This window comes from Bemisia tabaci, chromosome 10 (genome assembly GCF_918797505.1).
Source record: "Bemisia tabaci chromosome 10, PGI_BMITA_v3".
NCBI lineage: Eukaryota > Metazoa > Arthropoda > Insecta > Hemiptera > Aleyrodidae > Bemisia > Bemisia tabaci.
In genome coordinates this window covers 33017986-33034885 of record NC_092802.1, presented here as the reverse complement: position 1 = coordinate 33034885, position 16900 = coordinate 33017986, and the positions used below count along the sequence as shown (strand labels likewise).

General features: G+C 37.9%; 1 protein-coding gene across 3 annotated transcripts in view; it reads left to right on the top strand.

Moving 5' to 3' along the window:
• LOC109037599 (uncharacterized) overlaps positions 1-9148 on the top strand; it is a 29431-nt gene extending 20283 nt beyond the window's left edge. For all 3 annotated transcript variants that reach the window (XM_072305229.1, XM_019052369.2, XM_019052361.2), the window contains 2 exons: positions 1244-7036; positions 8681-9148. In XM_072305229.1, the coding sequence (XP_072161330.1) occupies positions 1244-1454 (211 nt within the window). In that variant the 3' untranslated portion in view covers positions 1455-7036; positions 8681-9148. The remainder of the gene's footprint in view (positions 1-1243; positions 7037-8680) is intronic.
• The last annotated feature ends 7752 nt before the right edge of the window (positions 9149-16900 follow it).

Here is a 16900-nt window from a genome sequence, read left to right as displayed (position 1 = left end):
TGCAGCCAACCTATGAATTTCAATTATCCAGAACGATTTACTAATACTATTGTTACGAACCGTCGTTTATTAAGCACGTGTTTAACTCAGTTTTTGCATAAATTTACTCAATTTCGCGGAAGAACGCTCATTTCTGTACATTCTTTGCCATCATGGTTAGAATTGGAATCTGCAGACTGGCAGTGAAATTTTGTGCGTTTAGTTGGTTAGAAGGGTGGCTGCACTTTTGGGCCCTAAGCCCTCCATGAAGCGATCTGTCCATACTCTCGCTATACAGGTACTCTAGACCCAGCACCATTTCTCCACCTTGTTACATACAGTTCGGGCCACTTCTTAGTGCTGTTTTTCTTCTTCTGAATGTGTAAATCTTGAACCTGGAATGATTTTTCAACAGAAAGTTTACAAAATTGTATTTATTTGTCATTTTTAAATGAAATTAGGTTCAAAACAGATAAGGTAATCCAGCATTCCAATGCGCTTATTCTGTGTTTTTGAACTCATGCATTTTCAAAAAACAGGGAGTGCTCATTGTTTTTAGGAATTTCCTCCGATTTTTCTGAACGGTATTAACGAAAAAGTAGTTCATAGTTGCATAGTAAAGTCTTTATTTTTCAAAATTGGTAATGATGAAGTTGTAATGAGAGAGCAAAACCAGCTTGTTAAAATGGCAAAAGACAATGAAAAGTAATTTCTGATGCACGTGCACAAAAAAGCAACTTGCCCAGCAGAAAATTTTTTCAACGTCCCTGCATAATTAATTTGTATGCAGATTTTTGCATCAATTTCATGGTTACATCTCGTATCATAAGATGTCTCGACAGTGTTGCCAAGGCGTGTTTGATGTTCCATTGGCGAAAGACCATAGGAAAAGTTCTATTGGCATAATTCAGGAAGAGTGAATCATTGAGAAAAAACTATCGCCAATTGTCTCGTCTCGTTCAAGCTGGTGTAACTTAGCCCATATTTGTTCTGATGATTTGATCTTAATCTCAATTGACTGCTTTCCATTTCTACTTTCAAATGACACCCAAATTAGCTTGATATGTTGCTCTGTTAATTGCATGATGTCATTTGGCATTTATTGCGTATTTTGCACTAAAATGTATGTATGATACTGATCCATGCTACTTTTTTGCAAAACTTTTGTCAAAAAATTTCCTCCAAGTTGTTTAAAGTTGTGTCAGTTTTCTCATGTAAGGTGACATACAGGAGAGTAGAATAATGCAATATGATTTGTTTGCAGGTTAAATGAACGTGTTTTGAAGAAAGGCAGAACTGCAACAAATATTCAAAATGTAGCTCCGAAACTTACATCACAGGATCCGAAAGGATTGAAGAAGTACATTCATGAATCTAATGCTCGCTTAACGAAAATTCAGCAGTCTAGATCGATGTCGCAGGACGAAATGTCTGATTTTTCTGATGTTTCAATGAGCGGATTTCTGGATGATTAATTGCAAGTCGAAGTATTGAGCTCAAATATCTTTTTAAGAGTTCTTCAAGTTTGTAGCCATACTTCTTATGTCATGGCTTATAATACCAACTACCTTTGAATCCATTATCTTTATTTTATTTACCAAGGTTTTTTTTTTGGGGGGGGGGGGGGACTGCTCAGTCATGTTTTATTTATCTCAGTTTTTAATGACACCGATCTCCTATAATTTTTTTTCTCTTTATTTTACCTTCAGGAGCCTTCTTGGGTTTTAATGGATCGATTTTTTCAGACCCCACTGACAAAGCAGCTTTTGGGCTAAATTGCTTAACATTTTACAAATAAACGTAGTACTCACCTCTTGCTCAGGAATGTCTTTGATCAAAAAATTATGTTCAATGTCTCAGCATGTATCTTTTAGTTTTTACATAGCCTCCTCTCTTAATCATGTCGGTAATGGCAGAAGAACAAATTTCATGTATTATTCTTATTTTTAATGTTAAACATTCCATGAATCTTAAAATTTTTTCAACACCGTGAACCACTTCATGGCTCAGAAAATAAAATTAATAGTGAATTCTCATCAAAAGTTTTGATAAGATTGTGAAAGCACAAAAATCTAGGCAAAGGAACACACCATTTTAAAGTGTTTCCTGCTCATTATTTGCAAATCAGAATTTTTTTACTGCAATAATTCTTATCCTATGCTGAATGCTATAATATACTGATCGATTCACTTACCCTTTTACTGTATGGATTTGCTTTTTCATCAGTGCGAGAGACAATTTGCATGTTAAAATGTAGTTTTACCAATTTACTATTTTTCTAAGGCTATTATTTCTCTGAAGATGAAGGTTATTTATTATGACCATCTTAATTTAAATATTCGCACAGGAATAAAATGGAGAAGCTTGTGTTAATGTGGTCTTTATGTAATTCCTTTGTCATCAATGGTGAAAGATTCAGTTTACGCTTATTCTGTTATCACAGACTTGAATGGAATAATTTTAAAATACCCTAATGTTTCTTGTTATGTCTAAACGAATTTTGGCTCTCCTGTTGTATTTTTCTTAAAGTTTTAATTTTTTATCATCATTGGTTGTTAAGTAGAATGTAGAAGTTTGTACTTTTGTCCTCACAATAAGCAATTCTCCTCGTACATAATACATCCAGAGACAAATTTCTGTCTAAGTGATAAAACATTTAAAGTGCCAATCAAGCATTGCTACTTAGCCCATAATTTTACTATAGAAATGAATCACAGTTCCAAAACTGTCTCAGTAATGTTGAACATTTTTCAAAACTGAGTAATACTTTGCCATTTAATGACAACTTAATAGTGAGACTAAATCGAGATTGTCCCGTAATGTGTCTGATTTAAATTGTGGTCGTGCTGGTCTTTTTCTGCAAATTGTCTGTTTTCAATGTATGTATGTTTAATTATTTTTATTAAATGATAGTTGTTTTTTTATGCATTTACACTAATCGTATGTAACTGGCATTAAACTTTTGATGTTCTCCATAAAGTGAATCGCTACCCACTGTTATCAATGAGATTCGTTTGTCATTATTTTTGGACACTCTGGAGGTATAAGTTTGAATGCAAGTTGTCACCAGTGAAGAGCCTGCGACTTTCACCTAAGCCTCTTTGTCAAATTGCTCTGGTTTCTTTATCAGTTACGCCGACAGTTCTGTACAAACATGGCGTCAATAGAGAGATAGTGATTCTGCTTTTAAGAATTAAAATGTAATAAAAAAACTAAAAATGAAGGAAAATTTTTTATTTAACCACAAATATCTCTACTTGAGATATGCTATTTGGTGCAACTTTCATTACAACCAATCAAAAAGGCAACTGCGGATGCGCCTAGAGTCTAGAAAAAAGGGATTTGGGTGGTCATCTGCTTGTCAACCTTTGGAGGAAGATGAGTCGATTATCGATCTAGACTCTGACTTCAGGATAATGATAAAAAAACACAAAGAGTAGAAACTGGGTTTAAAGATTTTCTCTTGAAAATAAAAATTGCAGGACATTCTAGATCATCATCATGGCACCATGATCAATTGCAGGAACATTAAGAAGAAAGAAAAAAAAACAAGTAAAGACCACCAATAGGAAATATTACCTTGGTAACTTCATTACTCACAAGACTTTGACAAAATATTGTGGTATGTTACGAGTTAAATTCTTGAGTTTCGATTTCTGTATGTTTCTGAAGTCAATAATGGTGCTGTAAAGAGCCTAAACTTTCTGCTTCTCAATTTTTATGAACATTTCATTAACTTTGCTCTAGTAATGTGTGTTTTTTTATTTCTTACCTTTGTGTTTGACCGCTGTCTCACCCTTTTGTTCCGAGAAGAAAATTTTGCAAGCCATCAGAAAAATTTAAGTGGTGATCATTAATTCTTTAAGAATTTCATTTAGGAATGCTCAAGAACTAAAATGCTGGTACACAACTCTTACGTAATGTTTTAAGCTCATTTTTGGCGCAAATCGACCTGTCCTGTTCTATGGCTAGTTTTATTTTCCATATCTATTTCACTTCAAATGAAGTTTTCAGTGATCCAAAATGTAGAAAATAAATTTAAAATTTTTGATTTTTGAGTCATTGAAATGGAGGGTACGTAGCTCTAATTGGACATGATTGAGATTGAGCTCTGTCACCATTTTGTTTGAATTTCGTCCTGTATCTTTTTCATCGTTTTGAATCAATCATCAACAGCTCACTTTGTCAATTACAAAGATATTCTTTAAACATGTGAAAAAAATAGAATTGGCTCATTTCATTCAAATTTTGCCTAGCTCGACTGTATACCAGTAAAATTCAATTGAATTTGTGCCTCTATTTTTGGAAAAATATGTATTTATGAAAATTTTTTTAAATTTTTTAGGTGCCTCAGATTTAAACCTGAGGTAAGCATAAATATTAAGGTATTTTTAGACCTCGCTTTTGGATCTTTAGAATTTTTACCATTTTTAAGAAGCTACTTAAAAAAATAATATTAAAAAAAAAAAACGAAAAAAATTCCGCTTAATATTCCTTGTATTTATGTGCTTTTGAGATTTGCAACTCAGATTTGATTTTCAACTTAATTTTTTAATTGTATTGATTCTGTGGTCTTCCTTTCGAAAGTTATCTCCGAGGGCTTAAATAGTCTCTTGTATAAACTATTTTAATTCAATGATTTTCATGTAATGTGGTGATAACTGACTTTTTTGCCTAGCATTTGATGTAAATTGTCTGCAACTGCCTGTTCTTCTTATTCTTTTTAAAATTACAGTTATGAAGCAGATTTTTTCTGGTGTGAAACTAAAACTGAAGTAAATGAGAAAGTCCCCTGTATCAGTTAAACAGTTATACGGATTCAGGTTTTTTATTCTTATTGACTTTCTTAACGAAAGTGCTAAAAGTATGTATACAGCTGAACTTAAACTGAATGAAAAAAAGCGTCTAGCAGGATAAACAGAAGAAATACTTGGCATGAACGCACAGTGTAGTGTCTGCACTGAAAGGGCATGGCACCTATGGCGCACAAGTTTGCAATTGAATGAGGCGTAACAATCTATCAAAAGAAATCTGATCAAGTTCCTTTGATGGATTGTCGCTTTGATATCATTTGCTGACTTGTGCGCCTTAAGTTCTGCTCCTTAAAAGTTAAAATTGCAGTCAAAGTCCATCCCAATAACAAAATTGATCATGATCAGGAGGTGGATGTTGGCTTTAAAAGTTCTGTGTTAAAGGATCCTTTGAAAACTAATGTTTTGATGTTGAGTAAACTCATTAAAGAAATTTTGGGAGCCGTACAGTCAGTGGTACTTCCTATCAGTTCATATCAAGAAAAATGCCATTTTTTATTAGTTATGCGTATTTATATCAACAATTATTCTTCTTGTTTTATACAATTATTTTTATAGAGGAATTTTAAAAAAATTATACATCTTTTGCCCGAATTCGCGTTCCTTTGTGTTTTCTAATCCTGCATATTTTATACGTTGCTTTTTGGCACACAACAGCATCAGAATAAAGCCAATGAAATCCAAATTTTATGCACAACTGAAAAATCAAGTTTGATATAGCTTTTATTTCCTGAAGTGCTGCAACTTTTCATTAATCTTTGCCGGACCAACAGTGGAGTAATTTACAAATGTCAAATTTAAATTTTTATGAAAGCTATTGTTTTGAATCGATAAGACATCTCAGGATGAAAGGAGAAATGTAACATGAAGAAGTCTCCAAAGTTTCGTTGATTCCAAATTTACTCTGAAGAATAAAATGTAACTGTATAAAGCACACCCAAAGACTACCAGAAATCATTTCAAAACTTTGTGAAAATTCAATAAGAGCACAGTCCCCTTCTCTCAAAGAAAAAGCTTAATGAATTCGATGGTTCAATTGGAATCAGCCTAACCATATGCGACATTGCATAATTTCCTTGCATGTCTTTTCTTTTGAAACAGGAAACTAAGCAACATTTGGTCTTTAAATTTTGTCAGTACATTTTTGACAATCCAATAAAAATTTAGAGGAAGAGTACGCAATGTCTAAGAATGTTATTACTGATATCCATGACCAAATTTGACATCACATATCTCTGTGTTTAAAATTTTCCGCTCCTATTTTAGTTTTTGGAAGAGAAACAAGCAAACTTTATAGCTGGAAATGTATACAGAATATTCTGCTGATAGAGAAGAGAAAGCAAGAAAGTTTTCAAGAAAATTTGTTCTCTTGCATTCCATAGAAAAAATAAAGTATGGTAGGAGGTCTGCTAAGTCACAAACGAAGATACGTGGTTTTGCATTTCGGCCATCGATTTGACTGCAGATAACTATAAATTGTTGATAAGAGAGTGAATACCATCATTAAGGCTTCGCGCGAGAAGATGTGTTCTGGTAGACTTCCGTAACAGGCCTGAGTGGCTTTTGAGAAAAAATATTCTAGGTATTAATTTATTTTTTTTTTTTACAAAAATTATAAAATTTTTCAGCTGTGTCCGTGACTATCTGCACTTGTCCCTCTGGAAAGGAAGGATGAAGTAAACAGAGATTTTGTTAAATTGATTTAAAGAAGAAACCTTAACAACCCATTTATTCCAAAGGAAAAGAAGAAAAAGCAACTTTTGACATGAGATCGAGGACTTATTACTTTACGTGTGCCGTTCCCATGCCCTCAAAAATACCCTTCACTCCTCTTGAATATGCAACAATTCAAACATAGTTTCGAGATGTTGTCATGGAAACCTGTTGAATGCGCGAACGCGGCCTTTGTTCTTTTCCCGCCAGTTCTGCTGGCTGCGAATGATTGGACGCAGTTCGGACGCCATTTTCCATTTTCCACATTTTTTCAAGTCATTGTTTGCAGTTTTCCAACTTTGTCTCGTGTCTCGTGCCTTAGCAGCCTTCCACGTACGAATATTGCGTTGAATAATTTATCGGTCTTCGAGTGGAGAGAACCCTAGAAAACCTACACTCAGGATTTACAGTTATTTGCGTTGTTAACTTATTTGGGCGCATATCAAGAACCGCCTCCACTGCTTTGGACCTCGGCCCTTCACGCCGGTCTCCTGAAGTTCACGTATCCTCGTGTCACTCGAAGCGATTGAAGGGTAAGATTCATCTATGTAACATCTCATTTTAGTTTTTAGTCCCATGTATTATTGTCATGCACTAAGCAGGCATCAATTTTAGTTATCTGACCATGAGGCAGCCTTCCTCGTAGGCGTGTATGGGTTGACGATTTGGGGTTTGCGCCAGGCCATTCTAAATATGTAGGCTTTCCTCATTGTTCCACGAATCTACTGGTGGCACTCCACTAGATATTGGCTTCAAGGGTTTTCATTAATCGGCAGCACCATTGAGTGCTGAACCATGAATCTGACTGACTGACTGATGTGTACGATACGTTTGCTAGAGCGGAGTTCTGTGGGTGGATTTGGTTCCATTCATCAGCACTGTCAATTGGGGCGTGTGAGTTTAACCGAGATTCCCTCTTAGTCTGGAAGGCTAGGGTTGACACTAAATCCTGCTGCAGATCATCAGGAAGCAGGCGGGTGTCACTGATGCGTCTCTACTCTCAGCTCTGGAGGAGAAAGAATGAACTTTAATTGATCTGTGCATTGGCAAATTCCTCGCCATCGTTACATTTCACATTACCGGCGAGTAAGTGTTTAACTTGTAGATGGAAGGTTCATGGATCATGTCCACTTGGGTTAAATTTTTTTAATGCCGCGTATGGCGTCAAAGGATTATTTGTTTTGTTAAATGAGAGTGAGGCGTGCATTTTGATGCACGTTGTCACGGAATGTAATTTCCATGGTTACCATCTTATCTATCTTGTCTCTGTACATTGTATGATCTTGTCTCTGCTTTCCTTCACCCCGGTTTATTTGCTGTAATTATTTAATTATTGTTTCAATTACGGTTTATTATAGCGTGAGAATGTACTGTTCTCTTCTGTAATATTAAATGTTACTTTCAGTTTGATTGGTTCTCCAATTACTTCATTTCTAAGGTTCGTTTCTGTCACTGTTTCTTTATTCTTGTTTTCTGCCTAACCTCTTATCTCTGTGAGAAAATGCTTAACACTCGTAATTGGCAAGGGATCCTCTTGCTTCAGAGAAACTTCTGGACTTAATGCCTAGGGTCCTTGTATGAGGGTATTCAGGGACCCTAGTTTTACCTGGACTGTTTAATAAACTTGTTTTTTCTCTGAGGACAAAGCCTAATCCAAGACAGATATTAATGTAGCATGGTGAGCAGGAAACAAGCTTTCGTCATAAGCTTTACACATAGTACTTTTGATACTTCTTATATGTATATTCGAAATTCCTTATGGTCTTCATTACTTGGAATTCCTTATTCTACAGGTAAAAGAAGAGAAATTGTGCAGATTTTCCTTTTAAATAAAAGAGTGTCAGAGTTTAAAAGATTCCGCCTTGGCCTGAAAGGCCAGGGTTTACTGAAAATCTTCCTGCGGGTGTAGAGTGCAGAGAGTCTGCAGAAGGGAACATCGATGCTCCTGACTGCACACCAGACTGTTTCTGATGAAAATTCTGCAGGATTTTTCGTCAACGCTACCTATAGAGCTCAGGAAGGAATCTCTGCGGAACATTAAACTCGTTAATCGGAGTCAACTGAGTTGCACTGCTGAATTCTTTGCAACTAGGGTAAGTAAATCTCTAATAGGAATGAATATTTGAAATCTCTAAGATAATGATGTTTCATGTAATACTTTTCCCTCTTTGTTGCAGATGACGCAGTCTGATGATGGAACAACTGATGGTGCCTCCATTGAATACTGTGAACCCTCTTTCGTAGTGAAGAAATTTCCTATTCAAATCAGCGGTGCTGATTTCACTTTTCAAGTCCTGAAATCCGAAGGATCTCTTTTGATTTGGGTCGGTGCCGAAGGTGAAGGAAAACTCGTCGATCTCTCGCTAGGTATACCTACCAACTACGATCAAATGCCTGCCGTAACCAGCGTTTTTGGAGACTTCACAGGCCATGGGTCTTCAAATCTAGCCAAACGCCTCTCTCGTCTGTTGAAGAAACCTGTCTATATGAGTTGTAATGTTGCATTTGACAGGCTAATACTGCCAGCGCTTGAGAAAAATCTGATTGAATTGATTAAGAGTAACCCAGACTGTTTCTGAACATCCAGGAGAGAGCAGCCTCTGAAGTTCTATCACAATAACACGTAAGTCTGTGATGTAATCGAACTTGTAAGTTTCATAATTTTACCTTCCAATCCCACTCACATCAGAGTACTTTAGATAACCATCGTCTTTTATAGGCGGGTACTCATGCGGGGTCGAGACAATCTCCCAAGTAGGGTGTCGTATTTCGGATATTGGAAAATTCCGAGCATCGTCACTGGACATTTTCAATTTTTCGATTTTTCGTGATTTTCGTTGAAAAGCCGGACATCTGAGATCTATGCCGTTTCGAAGAACGGGAGAAATAGGAAATCTGGAATAGACAAAGTTTTTATCCAGAAATTATAAATTTGTGGAAAGAACAAGAATTACTAGAGACATGAATATATTTTTCAAGAAAACATTATTTCAAAATCAAGGGATCCAATTTTTTCAGTATCATACTTATCGGATTAAGAGACAAGCTTGAGAGCAGCATCTACTGTCAAACTACTTACTACTTCAAGTTACTACTTACTACTTCAAAAATTCTTCCCAGCAGGCTGCTTGTTGAAATTGATAGACAAAGGGGACATAATGAGTAAGGAGTGATCCTATTGGTTAATTTGAGTGGTTCTAATAGACTAAGGACATAAATTATGGACTAACTTAAGGGTCTCTGGTGAGTTGTCACTAGCCTATTTCTTACCTCCTTTGTCCATTGCAACCCCCCGCTTCCATCAATAGGATTCCTCCAGATCCTATCTGTCTTGCTTGTCTATAGCTTTGTCTATCAATTTCAACAATCAGCCGGCTGCTCATGTCTCACTCGCTCGAAGCGACATCTGCACGACAGGACTCAAGTCGGACATTCCGCCAGTTTTCGAAATTCCCGTTGGACGCCCAAGTGGCAGTGATCGCGATGCAAAGCGATTTTATTGGTTGGCTCTTGTGATTTTATCCAATTTTTCGCGATACCTTCGAACGAAAAATCCCAATGTATGGCAATTCAATCGCTGTTCTCTGCAATTTTGGCTCAACAGAACTGAGATTGAATATCATGTATGGCAATTCTGAATTCAGTGATACTGATTAATTGCACTGTACTTGTACTGTATTTAACTGTGAATCGCAATTCTATTGCGATAAGATAGAGGATAGTTGCTCGGACATTGATGAGCCCAGCCATTTTATCGCCGATCAAGTAACTAAAACTCTCGTTTTAATCTCTATATTTCGCGATTTTTCCAGTGTTTATTTCTAGTTGAGCTACAGCCTTTGCCAAGCTTTACGCATTATGGTTATGTGCAGAGTCACGTACTATATGTGTATATATTTTATTTTTCAATGTTTTATTAATATTTTTTGTTATGTGGCCTGATGATGGCTATATTTGCGAAATGCATCGGTATGTGAGTTAATAAATTTGTAGATATTTTATGCATCTCGGCTGATATTCTTTCTATTTGGAGGGGAGAAGGTGGTTATATTTTGCCTTGTGGGTTGTTTTACAGTTATATTCTCTTGTTAAACATTTTTAATCACTGATTTTTCACTATTTTTTCTAACTTTGAAGATGCCATGTACAATAATTATGCTTTATCAGGGGTGCAAAAAGTGCCGTTCGACTGAATGTTTCACGCAACCCAGGATTTTCCCCTCTATTCCTCATATTTTTCAAAGTGATGAGTACTTTTTTCCTTCCCTCTTCGCTCTCGAAAATTTGCACGAAGGATCTCCGAAACAGTTGAAAAGATGGTTAAATCGTCGGAATTTTTCTCGGATGTTGGTTTGGGAGAAAGTTCATCACTTTTCAGAAAAATTCCACATCGAACACGCAGAAAGCATGATCAGGCAAATTTAGCACGTCTGTAGTTTGTCTTAACAAAAAACGGACGTAATATAATTTTGAGCGTTTAATTCCTGCCCAAACCGAAGTGAACAAAGAACCAAAATTTGGATTGTAGGCCAAGTGGCACCCCCTACTACTCGTCTCTGATTGACTGGTCCGCGAGGTGCCTACTTTCTGGGGCCGTTATGAAAAATAACACCGTGTTCTTTTTTCATCGAAAATATCTCGAGGACAAGGAAAATTTTATACGTCAGAGATTTCAGAAATCAACCTGATTTTTCCGAAGAGATTGATTCCTCTAATTCATGACAATTTTGTCTTCCCGAACACAGAACATTTCGACCTGGAATTTTGTATGTTTAACTTGAAAATCCAAATTCCAGGTCGCATTACTCGATGTTTTGGAGAAAAGGTGTCATGAAATACCCACTAATCTCTTGCAAATGGCGTCAATCCAGCAAATTTTTTTTCCAGATCTTCCAAGTCACAAAATTTCAGTGTAGCGCCATTGTTCAAGACCAATTCAACTAGCAACATTCTGAAAACAAAGAACTTTGTTTAGAAACCGATTTTTTTCACCACTTTTTTGGTCCTTGCATAGTTTTGTTGAAATGAAATGTGGCACAAATGAAAACTTATGATGACTTGGCTAGGAAATTTTTTTAAGCTAGAGTATGCAATCTGTTTCAGCGATACAGATCCGTGAGGGCTCACTAACATCCCTGAGGGGAAGTGGGTGAGTTGAGCAAAACGTCACATTATGTTATAGCTAACGTTACATTATGTTTAAAGTACACAAGGATTGTGACAATGCGCCTTTTACGTTTTGGAGCCGGAACGTCACTGGGACACGCAGGCAGTATAGTGATACTGTAGTTTACCGGGTGGAGCTTCTTTTGTTTTTTTTTTTTTTTTTTTTTTTTGTTTTTTTTTTTTTTATTATTATTCATAGAAATTACATATAACATTCAGTATACAAATATTCAAAAGAAGAGTTGCACTTGAGAACTCAAGTATGTGAATAGCTAAATAATGAGAGATTAATCATATCTTAATCATAAAATCAATAGAGAGTATAAAATCATAAACATTTCGGCCCATATGAAGTCTCAAGTCCAATAAATTGATGGGTTCATTAGTCAATACGAATAATTATTCATAATATTAACCTAACTATTTTCTATGAAACCGGTACCGGCCGTAGCCACTTCATCGGTTTGGGTTGGCAATCTGCCGTTTGATATTTCATTCCTCTTTTCTAATACTAGTCTTACGTATCTATAAATCGTGTTCCAATCTGCCTTTGTTCCTAACATGACCCCCATGACCGTATTTTTCTTTATTTCGCAATTCACGGCCGCCTGGGCCGCATCTCTTACCGTGTTGAAGTATGTGCGTTGGAAAAATGCATGATCAGGGTCATCCATTTCCGCACCACACATGAAACATCCCGGGGAGTTTCAGTTGCGGATGATAGTTTTTTGTGGCGGCTGTGTCGGCGGATTTGGTTGTCGTAGCCCGAATCTCTGGCGGGAGAAGGTTTTCGGGTATTTTCAGTTCTTCAAAACACTCCGTTTGATCTCTCTTTGCTTTTACGAAGTCTAGGAAGTTTTGCTCTCCTCCTCCTATGGTTCTATAGAAGCTGACTATAAGATTTGATGTCGTTGTTGTCGACATCCAAATATCATACAGGAAAGCATTTATAAACCAACATTCGGTAAGCTGGCCACAAGACATTTAATAGCAAAATTCCCCTACTCAGTCAATGAATTTTTGAATGTCAATGAATGAATAAGTACCTTAAGACGAATTGTATGTATAAATATGTTTACATCAATATCTTTATTTTTTTTTTTTTTTTGAAAGAAATCAATATTTTATTGGATTTGTTACAAGTTGAAACTATGGTGGACAGGCCATAGCTCGAAGGCCTGTCATACAATCTGAAAGAAACCTATATGATTTATTTACATTTTTAAGAATAATTTTCCCCCCTTCAGAATTATGTTCCCTTTATAGAGTTACATACTACTATTACATATTATGATATAATTGATACATGATAAGGTTCTTGGAGTTTCTCTCATTCTACGTGGATTAATTCATGATTTCTTGGTTACCTCGGAATCACCTATTGGTATATCATCGAGGGGAAGGGTTGGTATTTTCCTTTTGGCTTCCCTTCTGATGGCCTTCCTTTTATTGGAGAATTCCGGATCGGAGTTGTATTCGTCAGAGCTAGAGTTTTCCACATCTGCTTCATCAATATCTTTATTTAGAAAATGACGTTTTTGTGAAGCCAAATGTGCAAAAAGCAAAAGAATAAATAAATAAAAATAAATAAATAAATCAAATCTATCGTGATCAGTTTCCACACCGGTGGCTCTTCCTGTATAACTGTATGTGTAGACTTGGGTGATTTTGAAACTGGATTTTTGGTTTCCTCAATTTCCGTAAACGGAGTCAGCATGTCCCAGATGTTTTCTTCGTAAATAATGGACTCCTCGTATGTTCGACATCTTTGCCGGTAATCGCGAAGCGAGATACGTTTTTTCGGCACTATCTTTATTCTCGGGTTTTTCAGATAAGGAACTGCTGAAAAACACGCTATCTGTTTCGGGCTCTTTGTATTCCGGAAATGTCGACCAATCTATGTCATCTCCTCCCATCATTTTGCGGATTATGGCACTTTCTGAACAGGACATCTTGACGAACGAATGGAACGATGGTAGTGTTAGAATTTAAGCAATGATGCAGTGGATGTAAACGTTGAACATTCTTTTTATTTGATTAAACAAAGTACCGGTGGACCGAGGCGTCACATTCAGTGGCGTGGCGTGAATTGCGATATATCGATTGTGGTGTCATTTAAACCTATGAAAAAAGATCGATTACCAGGGTGTTCGCAGCGAACACCTTATTAATCGATTCTTTACCATAGCTTCAAATGGGGAAATATCGATATATATCGCAATTCACGCCACGCCACTGGTCACATTCTAGGATACGGAATCGACTAACTGAGTAAGACGCGTCAAAGTGGCACGTTTACAGAACTGCAATCTTGCACATTTTCAAATTGCTTGTCTTAACATATAGGGCACCACAAAACATAGGGTTTTGCCGTACCCAGTAGGGAATCGAAGACACACGTTTTCCTGCTGAAAAATAGCTGCCATAGCCCGAATTTGGGCGGGTCTTAGAGTCGTAATGAACGGGTCGACCCGTTGGGCTGCTTCCAAAAATCTGCAATTCGAAAGCACAAATCCACATTTCGGTTTTTCTCATTTTCAAAATCAACTGCGTCGTTGCTCGACGGCTGAAATTAATATTCCAACAGCCTCCCTTAATGAAGACGTCCATAATCAATTTTTTTTTTTTTTTTTTTTTTTTTTTTTTTTTTTGTCTGGGGACACTTAGGGTAGTTATTGAAGTAAAACAAAAATGATTATGGACGTCTTCATTAAGGGAGGCTGTTGAAATATTAATATTCCAACAGGTATTAGTAGCACTGGTAACTATTCGTTCCCTGCGGGGCGATTATTGAAACTGATAGACAAAGCGATAGACAAAGATGACATAGGGGTATAAAGCAATTCTATTGGTTGAAATGGGTGGTTCTCATCGACTAAGGGGAAAATGATAGACTAACTGTCGGGTTTCTCGTGGGTTGCCGTTACTTAGTCGATTACCTACCTCCTTTGTCCATTGCAACAACCCGTTTCCACCAATAGGATCCCTCCAAATCCCTTTTGTCGTCTTTGTCTATCGCTTTATCTATCAGTTTCAATAATCGGTCCGCTGGTCGGTGCCAACGGCGACGACTAGTTCGGATAGTTAGAGTGGAGGACGTGTCTGCTCAGTTGCGATCACAACGAGGTCGCGGGTGATCAGACCCGCCGTCACAGGATAAATGTCATCTTATGAGTACAACAAGGATACAACAAGGTACAACAAGCATTAGTACTTAAGTACAGAAGGTACAATGCCTGTCTGACTAGCGTCTCTTCGGCTGCGGTTAAGGGCAAGAGCGCGAACGGTGCTCTGGAGTGCCCGGGGGTAGTTGGCGCCGCGGGGATGGCCGCATTCGCGGGCGCTCGCGCCGAGGAGTAAAACACCCCGTCTGGCGGGAAGACCGGTGAAATAAAATACTTCATGCCATGATTTTAGAAATTAAATGTTGCTTCGCAAAAAGCCATACCAATATGTCATCGTTTTGATTAGCCTTTCAATCATCCGATCAAAATTTCTTGAACTGAAGATTGTTCATTCTTCCGGTTACTTCTTCCGAATTGAAATTTTGTTGACTCATGATGTAAGGTTTTCAATGACTTGTTATCACATTCCATGCCACTGTGTTCTTGTGAATGAGTTCCTGTAGAGGAAAGAGAATAGGAAAAAATGACGCTATGTGAGAAATGACAACTACTGTCTTCGGATATTTCTGGACGTCATGGCTATTTTTTAGTTGGGCCCACAATATCTTACAGTTAGCTGTTGCTGAAATTTCCTCCATTTTTTCGGGCGAAAACGGGCGAACCATTCCACTTGCAGCGAACTATTTTCAGCCTGTATCTATGACCAACTGGTGCTTGTATCCCTAGCATGGTGGCTGGTTAGTTGATTTTAAGCCACTCGATTTTTATGATTCTTCGCATTATCCGCAAGTACTTTTTTTGGGCGCCAGTTGAAGCGTGACGAGACTCTCAACAACCCAAGGGGAGAAAAATGGGGAAAGCGTGGAGTAGGCCGCATCGCATGGACGGTGTCTACTCCAAGAACGAACGGTGTCAGAAAAGACGAAGTTTGGTGGCTTCGTGGCCAGCCGGCCACCGCAACTCACATAACGAAGAAAACAAGAACTATCACCCCCAAAAGGGGTGGCTTTGTACCGAAATACTCACATTTATCGCGAGGGGGATGCGAAGCGCGACGCGAAAGCACAAGTCCAGTGTCAAGACAGGAACCGTTGTAGTTCCAACTACCTCAGCCAATATGAGTATCTTTAATGTAGAGTCAATTTTCAAAGTTCAAGGGGAGGGGGGCATTGTTTGTAACAGGAAACTGTATATTTTCAAAATTTGAAAACTTGACGTGTTACGGCGTTTAGACCGAAACCCGAACACGAGACGAAGATGAACAAAAAGAAAGAAAGGAAATAGCAACACCGAGCAAGGTGATGCTGGGGACGGTGAAAACTAACGGGTGACACGGGGTTCTGTTTTTCATTCTTGTTTGGTTTATTGGCCGCAACGAAGATGGTGGACCAGGGGTTGCGAGCCCCCGGACCACTAGCAGCTCGAGACACCTTTAGTTTGACTAGCATAGGCTAACGAATTCCTGACCCACGCAAGGCGGGGGGGAACTTCGCCGCCCGGGGACAAGGGCGAGTCGTAATCGGCAGGACCGCGCAAAGGCGGTGACGGGTGACATTAAGAACACTTAATTCAGGAAATTAAGGGCTTGCTGATAACTGCAACTTCACATACATAGAGAAATGGAAAGGGAAAGGGAAAACGTACCCTGGCCAAAGGCCAGGGCTTTCAAACTTAAACTTTAAACTTACATTTTCGCGGACGCGAGGTGCTCCTACGACTTGAGCTGAACTAACTAAAATTTCATGGCGGCCGCCTTCCTCTCAGCAGCCGGCATCACCGTTGCCTTCACCGATTGGCGGAAGTGACGTCAGCTCAGCGGAGAGGAAGGTAGCGGGACTTCTAAAAATACTAAGCGACTGTTTCTCATTGCAATACTACAAACTCAAGATAGCGAATGTGTTCTAAAATTTTACCTTGGTGTACAAATCAACCAGGAACTAGAACCGGGTTTCTCATTTGCGCTGCAATGCCTCTAAAACTACTCTCCGAATGACCTCCGAGCGCTCAACCCCAGATCCCTAAAATACCCACAAACCTTGGCTTCTAGGCGAGGAGAAGCGGGATGGTATTAATCCAACACTGGCTTAGATAGGTTTATATACACTT